This window comes from Cynara cardunculus, assembly GCF_001531365.2.
Source record: "Cynara cardunculus var. scolymus isolate 2C chromosome LG 2, CcrdV1, whole genome shotgun sequence".
NCBI classification, from domain to species: domain Eukaryota; kingdom Viridiplantae; phylum Streptophyta; class Magnoliopsida; order Asterales; family Asteraceae; genus Cynara; species Cynara cardunculus.
The window spans coordinates 69,694,191-69,705,651 of record NC_037529.1 but is presented as its reverse complement, the minus strand read 5'-3'; the positions used below and the strand labels follow the sequence as shown (position 1 = coordinate 69,705,651).

General features: G+C 32.1%; 1 protein-coding gene across 2 annotated transcripts; it reads left to right on the top strand.

The window, feature by feature from the left end:
- The first annotated feature begins 926 nt into the window (after positions 1 to 926).
- LOC112507477 (uncharacterized protein At4g26450) lies at positions 927 to 5,906 on the top strand. 2 transcript variants are annotated; one of them, XM_025112083.1, is made up of 5 exons: positions 927 to 1,156; positions 1,464 to 3,132; positions 3,494 to 3,674; positions 4,288 to 4,342; positions 5,587 to 5,906. In XM_025112083.1, exons 2-5 carry the CDS (start codon positions 1,469 to 1,471, stop codon positions 5,640 to 5,642), a joined length of 1,956 nt encoding a protein of 651 aa, XP_024967851.1. In that variant the 5' UTR covers positions 927 to 1,156; positions 1,464 to 1,468; the 3' UTR covers positions 5,643 to 5,906. The 2 variants fall into 2 exon arrangements, with proteins under 2 accessions (XP_024967851.1, XP_024967852.1); XM_025112084.1 differs by having other exon boundaries at positions 1,435 to 3,132.
- The last annotated feature ends 5,555 nt before the right edge of the window (positions 5,907 to 11,461 follow it).

The following is an 11,461-nucleotide window of genomic DNA, read 5'->3' as shown; positions in this document are numbered from 1 at the left end:
ATGTAATTTACTCAAAGGGTTGGGTTCACGTGAGACCAAGGGTTTTCCGTGAGACCCGTAAGACCAATTTATGTTCATTGATCAACTTTATAAGCTAATGATCTAATGGTATAAAGTTGCACGGTGACAATTTTGTGATTATTGAGAAGTCTCGTGGCGTTTATGAATGTTCAGATCTGACGATTGTAGATCTAATCCAAAGGGGAATTGATTTTACGGGTCTCACGAAAAACACTTGGTATCATATGATCTCAAATCTTTACTCAAATATTTATATAATTTTTTGTCAATATGGGAATTTGACTGAAAAGATACGACTAAAAAGTAAATTTGTGCAAGCAGATTGAAACTATTTTACGAAAGGTAAAAGACGTGAAATAATAATCTATTTTTACAAATTTTTTATAATAACATTGTATTTTCAGTTTTTTTTATCATAGTATTGTACTTTCAAAATTACTTTATTATGACATCATCAATTATAATAAAAAATGTCATGTCGGCATTATCATACATGTGAACAAACTACGTGGACGATGAGGTGACAAAGAAACCTGGTATAATGAGTAAATTTAATTTAAAAGGTTATCCAATGTTATAACGGGTAAATTTTTGAAAGTACAATGCTTTAATAAAAAATATTTTGAAAGTATATTGTTGTAATAAGAAAAACTGAAAGTACAATATCATAATAAGGAAATTTGTAATAATAGGTTGCTATTTCGCGCATTTTGTTTTTTATCAATTTCAATTTTAAAAAGAAGAACTTCAAAGCTTATGGGCTATTGGTTAGGTTGAAGCCCAAGCCCGTTATTATAGCCCAATATATTTATTTAGATTTATTTATTTATTTATTTTTATTTTTAATAATTTTCAATCTCTGTAAAAGCTTCCATTAAAACACACACCAACAGAACACACAGTGGATGGTTTGTTTCTCTCTCCGCCGTGTCAATGGCGATCGAACCTTTACTCCTCAACTCCGCCACCTCCTAACTTAACTATCCGCCACCACAATTCATTAACGCCGCCACAATCTACCGCCGGACCCCCACCGGATTCACATAATCACTTCATAAACCCCCCCTTTTTCTGCAAATCATATTCCCCGCCACAAACCGGTTAACCGACCCCTAAATTTCCTCCACCATCACAGGTACGTCAACGAATACACTCATACTACTATCTGTCCTAAGAAGTCACCTTTAAGTCTCCTAAATTATCACTCGATTTCAATTAATTTCACCAGACGAATCGAGAATTCGAGATCCACCCTGATTTTGCTAATCTAGTTTTTAGTAATTGAATTCTTTTGAATAGTTGATTACTTATAGATTTACGTGTTTATTTTGATCTTATTGTTATGGATTTTGGTTGAGTTCAGTTGACTACAAGTTGTTTAAGCATAGTTCATCCCCTTCCCCCACTTTTTAGGGCAAAATAATCAGATAATTGATATTTAGGAGTTATGCAAAGGCATCGTAATCCTGGAAATGGATATAGGTCTAATCCTATCGGAATCGGTGGTGGTGGCGTAGCTGCTGGTGGCCCTGGTTACCATAACTACAATCGCGGTGGTTTTGGCCGGGGTCAGCCTAAGGTTTTCCAGTCGGCGACAACGCAACCCCCTCCACCTCGGAGGGTTGATGTTTTCATGGAAGCCGGGAAATTAGCAACCGAGTATTTAGTTTCAAAAGGTTTACTACCACCAAATTCGCTTAATGGGAAATGGCAAAATAGTAATTTGAAGAATCAGGTCGGTGGTGGTGATGGTGTTCCTGATGCAGATTCCGGCACTGGTGGTGGTCGGAGAAGGTTTCCTGATGATATCAGTAGTGCAACAGGGTCAAGAGATGGAATTAGGGCTAGGAGAACAATGGGATCTTTTAAAAACCCTGGGTTTGAATGGAATCGTGAATTTAACAACCGGAGTTCTTCGTGGTCTGAAAAGGTTAAACCTTCCACAGATAAACAAAGGGATGGTGATTCCGTTTCTGGATCCGTTGAAGAACAGAGATCTGGGAAAGATGGTGCTAGTGAGGATCAAAAATCGGTTTCTGGTGATTTAGAATCAAGAAATTCTGAAGCAGGTAACATAGAAACAGCCATTGATAACAAACCAAACCAATTAGCCGATGATAATTCGGGTATCAAGACCCCAATTTCAGATGTCGAATCTGCAGAAAAAAGTGATGGTTTGAAGAGCCCAAATACAGAGGATGTGATTATGGATGATGTTAAAAAAGAGTCTGATGAACAGATTGTTAAAGAAGAACCTGGCCAGGAGAATAGCACAGATGAAAATAACAACACTTCTGCAAATAAGATTAGTAGCGATTTGTTAACACTAATCAGGTTTAACAAAGTACCCACCAGAACCCGTTCTTCTGTGACACTCAAAGGCTCGAAAAGCGACTCACTTTTGACTTCTGGAGATGAAAACAAGAACAAAATCCAGAATTCTGGAGAACCCGCGAATTCTTCGCAGGATGTTTCAGTAGCAGATGAAAATCAAGAATCGAACCATGAACTGAAGATAGAAGAAGTCCCATCTGAAGAAGAGGTTGCACAAATTGATCATAACTACAAGTTTGGAGCTCGATCTCAATCTTTTCCTCAAAGATCCTCCATTCCAGATCAAGGATTTGGCGAAGAACAGCAGGGGTATAATAGATGCAGCTCTGTTGTATTGGGTAGGGGTGAAAAACGACCATTGCTTCTCAGTGATAGCTCGGAATCGGCCAAGAAGCCGAGGGATTGGACCTCGGGTGATGGTTACTTGCATCTTTCTAATTCAAGAGGAGACCAAGCATCAGGAATCACTCAACCATGCAATGTTTTTGCAGAAGAGAAGCAGCTTTTTCCGAGTTCTTTCAAGATTTGTGACCTCAATTTAATGGAAGTTTCTGACGTAAATGATAATCATGATACCAGTTCTGTCATTGGTTTTTCTTCAATCCGGCAAGCAAAACAAGAGTCGGTGTCGGTCGATTTTGATTTGACCATGAATAGTAGTTGCGATATAAGCGATAGACAAACTAGGCGCGGACCTGATGGCAAAGGCGTTGAAGTCATTGATTTGGATTGTGATTCGGGGCAAGACGACAAGGGTTTCAGTAACTCAGAACGGAGGTAAGTTCATTTATTATGTTTTTCTTTGAAAAGAAGTCTAATTTACTTTCTTAGGAGTTCATTTATTATCTACTGACCGCCTCTGACTCAATCAGTGCTACAGCGCTAACTCAGACACTTTTGTAGACAACCATTTTTATCAATTTCAGTTTGCACTTGCCCAGACCAAACGTTTTACCTGACCACATTTTTACTATTTAGCATTTACCCAATTTGTGTTGGTAAACGGTCCATTAATGTGTTACCCTTGTTAACTTTCTGAACACTCGTATGTTAAGTGGCATTGTATTAGCTCCGTTTTAACCTAATATAAGATGATTATTTCTTTAAACCCTGAATTTTGATCTTTTTGATCATATAGGGAGGAAGCCATATTTACAGATCTTGAGAGCTTTCCGGATAGCATGCAGAGGGTTAGCGACATGCCCCAAGATGGTTATGGGCTTATGATATCGGAGTTACTGGAGGCCGACATTCCTAACTCTACTGTATCAACTGGTGTTAATTCTATGCATAATGAAATGAGCCTTCAGAATGAAGAGGTATCTCGTTATTTATTTGCTAGAATCTTGTTTGATGTTCAAGCTTAATTCCGTGTTCTCAAATATGGGAAGAAAAAAGAAAAGAACAGAAAAGGTGGGGAATGGAACGATGCTTTTTCTTTGTGTTCTTGAAAGGGAAGTGAAGGAATGGAGAGGGAACAATTTTTCATGTTCTTGAACGAGAGAAAGGAAAGGAAAGATGTCATTTTTATAGATATACCCTTAAAATTTGTTTGTCGTCACGTTGTTTTATGGGGGTATTTTTGACATAAAATATCACAAACCCTTTCAGATTTTCTATCCCGCTTGTCCTCCTTACGTTTGAGAGAGTTTTTGGGAGGAACGTGGTTTTTTTGTTTTCCCTCCTTTCCTTTCTTTTCATTCAAGAAAAAGGTTTCGAGAACAAGGTGTAAAAATTCATCAGTTTTCTTCATTTACATGAATATACATTGATGTATTTTGTTTATTTCGGTATAGATAATTGGTTTAGTAACTCGTTAGGATGGTCTCAAGTTTCTTTCTTTAAAGATTTGCTCCAAATAGTTCCCGGATAACATTTAATTTGATACCTGTTATGTTGACTGCAAAATAACTTCTTTAATGGTTATCGCAGGGGATTCTTGGCGACGATGAGTCAATTTATATGTCACTCGGAGAAATACCGATAAGTATGCCAAAATCTTCAATTTATTGGCAAATATTGTTTATTTATTACTTCAAAAGCTATTGCTATGTGTTTTTTGGGAAATTGATAAAAATAGCCAATCCACCCCGACTCTTTTCACTTTATAGCCATGTAAGGACCCAATTTCACTAAGTAGCCTATCCTTACGTAGAAAGCTTATGCATATGCTTAATGATTGGTTTTCGGCCAAAAAGAAAATAAAGATAAGAATCCTTATACAGAAATTGGAATCTTTACACAGAAAGTGGTTTTTCGCCTAACGATTCCACTTTCTGCGTAGGATTTTTATATCTTTTTTTGCCGAAAACCAATCCTTACGCATATGCGTAAGCCTTCTTCCTAAGGATCGGCTATAAAGTGAATTTGAGTTTGAAAATGGCTAAAAAGTGAAACCACCTATCAAATTTGGCTATTTATGTAAATTTCCCTTTTTTTTCAGTTCTATTAATTACTTTTATATTTTGTTTTATTTATTACTCGTTCAGTTGATCTATAGTCTTGGTATAAGTGTTAGGGCCTATTTGTTAGCAGCTTAATGAGACTCGCGGCTTATTCGGTCTGCTATACATTACTGTTTGGTAGTGGCTTAATGAGATTGAAATTGGCTTATTTAGTAAGCTTCTAGAAGGGAGCTTTATACAAAAAGCCAAGTTTTTTCCTAACCTTCTCATCCCAATTAAAAAAATATGATTCTTTCATCTATTAAAAAACCCTCCCAAACAAAAACGTTCCCAATTTATACAGACAGATTAATCCACACACACAACTATATCCATACACTACTTAACGGAAAACCTACCAAACAGCTCCTTAACTGGGCTCCAAAAAGATTGGAACGACCCTAGTCAGTAGCGTATAATTGAATGAACGTCCGTATCTGTAGGTATAATGGAATGAACGTTTTTATGTTTTGTTTTGTTTATTACTCATACAGTTGATCTACAGTCTTGGTATAAGTCTTAACAGGGTCTCCAAAAAGATTGGAACAACCCTAGTCAGTAGCATATAATTGAATGAACGTCTTTATCTATATGTACAAGTGAACGTATAATTGAATGAACGTCTGCATATTTTGTTTTTTTTATTACTCGTCCAGTTGATCTATATTCTTGGTATAACTGTTAAACAGGGTCTCCAAAAAGATTGGAATGACCCTAGTCAGTAGCGTATAATTGAATGAATGTCTGTATCTATATGTTTACTTATAGACTGGTTGGTGTGTGGCAGGTTTTGTGCCAGTTTGGGATCAGCAGCCATCACAGGGGTATGATAAACGCTACTAGGATGATGGATATGGCGGACGTCCTCCCGCAAGATATGGGTGTGTAATATGGTATGTAACAAATAATGCCATTATAATTGGTTTGCTTCAATCTTGAGATTATTATATGGTGTAGGATAGTTCTAAATACACGACATTGCTCGTAATCCTGATTCGTCATACGAGATGAATGCCTAATTTGTTCATGTTTTCGGGTTCTTACCATGTGTTTGAATGAAAGTATATGTTGTCGATTCTTTTAATGATATCCGTGATTCTGTCTAAATATCCAATCGGCCTGTTGATAGGAAGGTCTTGTTAAGGATGACGACCCGAGACCCGTATTGGTTTAAACCCAACTGCATCCAACCCATCTAATTAGGTTTGCTTGTGGTGTTGTTTGATACGCCGATATGACCGGACGGACCAAAGTGAGGTAGGCGGGGTAAAAGAGTCTTACGGTCTGTTTGTTAGCAGCTTAACGGGACTCGCAACTTTTATTCGGTTAAGTTATACATGACTGTTTGGTAGTGGCGTAATGATATAGAAACTGGCTTATTGAGTAAGCTTCTATGGGGGCTTTATATAAAAAACAAGTTCTTTCCAAACCCGTCCATCCGTATTAAAGAACACGTTTCTCCCATCGTTGTAAAAACCCCCCTAAACAAAAACCTTCAAATCTGTAAGACAACTTTATCCTTAATGGAGAACTAACCAAACATGCCCTTATAATGTTTTAGGGTTTTAGTTTGACATGAGTAGTTTAGTATTTTGGATCACGTGTGGCTTTCCAAGTTTGTTTTTAAGTCAACAAAAAAGGACCCGGTCTTTTTCAGCACGGGTCCAATCTTTTGGGTTGAGAAAGGGCCCAATCGGGCTTTTTCCGGTTGGCTTTTCTAGTCCTTTTTGAGCCGGACCTGTACCCAAAATTTCATCTTGAGCCAAGTTTCGAGGTTAGATTTTTTTTGTGCATCTCTACTTTAGTATTTTGTTGATCTTGTCTTTTTATCTCTTTGGTTTTAGTTCACCTATTTTGGATGATCTGTTTTTTGTTCTGTACGATTTAAGGATTGATTATTATAAAGAGTAAACTGCGTTTTTTAGTTCATCTGGTTTGTTATTTTCGGTCACGTGCTTTCGGAATTATGGTTTTTGTCCTTGAGGTTTACAATTTATTATTGTTTTAGTCCCCGTGGTTAAAAATTCAACGTTGTTTTACTCCCTCATTAATGAAGTTAGTCTGAGAGATAAAAACAATGATAAATTATAAACTACAGAGATGAAAAACATAAATTTGAAAGCATAAGGACGAAATTTGCAATTTTTAACAAATGGTAGGGATGAAAAGCATATTTCTAGGCCTTGTTTGTTTTAAAAAAAAAAAGAAAAGAAACAAAGCCTTTTATATTTGATTTGTTAAGAGTAGGGTCATTCAGACTGTTTGTGTTTTCTAATTTTTTAGAGACATTTATGTCTTATTTTTTTCTTATCTGGTAAGTAGTAAACAAACCTCTTATCTGTCTCTTATTCTTCTCCAATGTCGTTTCTCAATCGATTAACCTTAATCGATCATTTCTTTCAATCGATCCTTACCAAATCGATCATCACTTGTCTTAATTGATGTATTTTAATAAGATTTAAATGTGTTAAATACCGTTAATGACATATTTTTGTTTAAATGATGTTAATTATATAATTTAGATGTAAATTTCGTAATGATGATAAATAAATATGTAAAATTGTATAAATTTGTCTATAAATTCAACACCATAATTTTCTAATGGGTAAAATTTACAATTTAAACAAATTCATACATTTACCATTTCTTTTAAAAAACAAACAGTCTTATTGATTTAGATTTCAGCATCATTTCATATTAAGCAGAAGTGAAATAAAACTTCAGACTTTAGCATGTTTTAGAAACAGACACCATCTTGATGTTTTTTAATGATTAGAAATGAGAATAAGACGATCTTGTCGAAGACATAGAAGATTAATTTTTGGTTTATTTCTTTTTTTAAATTATTAAGCGGTAAAAACTGAAAATGAATATTAAAATGTTAAAATTTATTAATACGTTATTTTTCTTAAGTTTTTAAAATTTTACCTCTTAGATATCAAAATAAAATTTTAAAAAAAAAACATTATCTAAAATAAAAATCATGTTAAAAATACATTATTGTTTTATATAATTTGTAATTTCTAAAACAATATATTATTTTTATGGTAAACATTTATTAGAGGATTGAGAGAGAGCATGTGGAGCACACGTGTACACACATATTTTGACCAGTGAATTATTTAGGGAAAGGAAAACCGAAGAACACGGTGGAGGCAAGCAACGTGGCCAACCCATGTGACGTCACCAGACCAATCCTTTTGGTGGACCCCACCCCCACATTTTTATTTTTTTTAATTATTATTGAAATAAAATCGTCACATCCCTTTCCTCGCTTTAGCTCCTGCTTCCGACTACGGTTACTAGCTTCTCTTTTCCCCCTTTCTTCCCTTTATTTCTATTTTTTTTATAACATATTTTTAAAACTTTTATTTTGGTACCTAAGATGTAAAGTTTTAAACATTTAAATATTTAAGTAATCGATTAAAACATTAATTTTTGTAAACATAAATAAATTACACCAAAAAATCAATCATATTTTTTTTTGTCAATTTGACATCCATGTCGATATATTTTTTCAACCAATTTTTTTTGGTTTTTCAGTTTTCTATTTTTTAAGTTTTTCCCTTGAACATGATCTTATATATATATAAAACACGTTTCAAACACAACTTATCCTATTTATATAACTGATGCAATCTTGATCTAAACCGTCTATTATATTTTATTTTTTCAAAATTTTAATTGATAATTTGTTGATCGTAGATGAAATAATTGATGGTTACGATGAGGTTGAATATATCTATACTATCTTATAAAGCATCTGGCTAAAACTCTTAAACTCGTTCATCCCTATCCGATTTTATTCCATATCTGAATTCGTGTAACTAGCTGCAGATAAACACAATCAAATACAATATAAACATCTCATTTTAAATATAAAAAATATAAAATATAATTAGAATAATCATTGAGTTTTAACATAATACTTAATTATTATCTTTATAAAATGTTATATTATCAAACCAAAAATAAATTATTTCATTATTAAACTTAAATTAAATTATATAAAAAAATCTATACTATATTATAAAACATTTGACAAAAACTCTTAAAAACTAATTTTTATGCRTAAAGTACTGTTTATTAATGCATATTACTTAAAACTCAAGATTACAAATAGATTGTGCGTAAGTACAACTTATTAAAGCTCCATATATGAATTCGTGTAACTAATTGCAGATAAACATCTTATTTTAAATATAAAAAATCTAAAATATAATTAGAATAATCATTGAGTTCTAACAGAATACTTAATTATTATATTTATAAAATGTTATATTATTAAACCAAAAATAAATTATTTCATTATTAAACTTAGATTAAATTATAATGAAAAAACAAATTAAAGGAATTACATAAAAAATGTAAAGTTTTAAATAGTTGATTTGACATTAACATTGATATATATATTTTAAAAAAATTATGATATCTTCAAATTTATATTTTATTCAATAAAATCATTATTGTTTTTTTTAAAAACACATAATATATACTATCTATATTATATCATAAAACATTTGACAAAAACTTAATAAAAAATTAAATTAAAAAATTACACAAAAAATGAGGAATTTTAAATAGTTAATTTGATACGAATATCGATATATTTTTGTTATACATAAAGTACTGTATATTGATGGATATTACTTAAAATTCAAGATTACAAGTAATTATGCATAAGTACAACTTATTAAAGCTCGATGTTTGAATTCGTTTAAATAACTGTGGATAAACATAATCAAATAGAAGATGAACATCTCATTTTAAAATATAAAAAATTTAAAATATAATTAGAATAATTATGGAGTTTCGTTTTAATTACACAAAAAAAATGAGGAATTTCAAATAGTTAATTTGATACTAATATCGATATATTTTTGTCAAATTTTTATGATATCTTCAAATATATATTTTATTCAAAAATAAAAACATTATCGTTTTCTCAAAATCACATAAAGCCATATTATAACATCGACTGAGATAAAAAATAAAATGAAATATTAAAATCATGATGTATCTCGCTGCATTGCACGAATACGCTTCTAGTATATATATAGGGGCACGTTCAAATGAAAACCGTGCATTTCTAAGAAATCGTGTAAACCAATTTCGACCAATAGGAAAATTCTATTTTTTTCTAATTAAAATTAATCAATAAGGGTATTTCAGTTATTTACAATATTTTCTATTAAATATGGAAATTATTAATAAAATCTTAATTAAGAAAACGAATAAATGAAATTGTATAAATGGTAACATTTAAAGATTTAATTATATTATAATATTAAAATTTTGAATTTCATATATTGTAATCTTTAAGAATCAGCAAACGACTTTTGATGAAACAATTGAAGTGTATAATAAAAGCATCAAATCATAGATGAACAAAAAAAAATCCAGAAATAAAACAGGTTTCATGAGCGTGAAACTGGTTCATGTTGCAAATAAATTATGTGAACCGAAACATTTTCATGGTGAACCCGTTGTATTGATTGTGTAGTTGATCCATTTAGTTGGTGAAGAGGAAAATAAAACCGGTGCATTTTGTATTTGATGCGTCATGAACTAAGTGCATGATGAAACGAGGAAATGATTTTAATCTGCTACAAAATTTTGAAGATTGTAACATGCTCCAGAATCTTGAAGATTGTAAGACTTAAAGGAATGAATCTATCAAATCAGTGGTGAAATAAGAAAATTACTGTACATGAAATAGGTTTCATGAAAGTGAAACTGGTTCATGGCGTTCTTGAGCATGACTAGTGAAACGGTTGCATAATGTATTTGGTTCGTCATGAAATAATTGAATGATGAAACGAGTACATGAAGAAACTGCTCCAGAATCTTGAAAATTGTAATATGCTTTAGAATCTTTAAGATTGCAAGGCTTAAAAGAATTAATGCATCAAACCAGGAACGAAAGAAATAAAATAATTTTGCATGAAAAAAGATTCATGAAAGATCGAGTAGGATGTTACCAAATATTAAATTTTGTTTACTAATTTATTCCTTTACTGTTGAAATAAAATAAAATTTTAATATAAATATATATATTTTTAATTTCCTAAAATAAAGTAAAACAAATTTTGGCCATTGATCAAGAAAATGGATGGATGAGATTGGTTTACACGGTTTACACAAATGGGGTCGGTTTTTATTTAAACGTTCCTCTCTCTCTCTCTATATATATATATATACATATATATATATATATATATATAGAGAGAGAGAGAGAGAGAGAGAGAAAAAAAACTTGGGATCATGCGAGACAACTGTTTTCCTGATACACGATTTTTACACTTGAAACTTCATAGCAAAACATTGTGAAATAACCTTCACAGCAAAACACTATGAAGTAATTTTCACAATGTTTTTGCTGTGAAGGTTCATAATTTTTTTTTACTTTCACAGTGCTTGTTATGAAGTTTCAAATGTAAAAAAGAGTGGTCTCACAAGTCTAACGAAAACAGTCTGGTCTCACGTGAACTCAATCATAAGATTGAATATATATATATATATATATATATATATTATAGGGTTGGGTTCACGTGAGACCAAGAGTTTTTCGTAAGACCCGTGAGACCAATTTATGTTCATTGATCAACTTTATAAACTAATGATCTAATGGTTTAAAGTTGTACGGTGGCAATTTTGTAATT

Bases quoted from the DNA above. Each gene is read 5' to 3' on its own strand.
- LOC112507477 (XM_025112083.1), top strand. From the start codon at position 1,469: ATGCAAAGGCATCGTAATCCTGGAAATGGATATAGGTCTAATCCTATC. The intron at 3,133-3,493 runs GTAAGTTCATTT...TTGATCATATAG, and splicing joins TTCAGTAACTCAGAACGGAG to GGAGGAAGCCATATTTACAG. The intron at 4,343-5,586 runs GTATGCCAAAAT...GGTGTGTGGCAG, and splicing joins ACTCGGAGAAATACCGATAA to GTTTTGTGCCAGTTTGGGAT.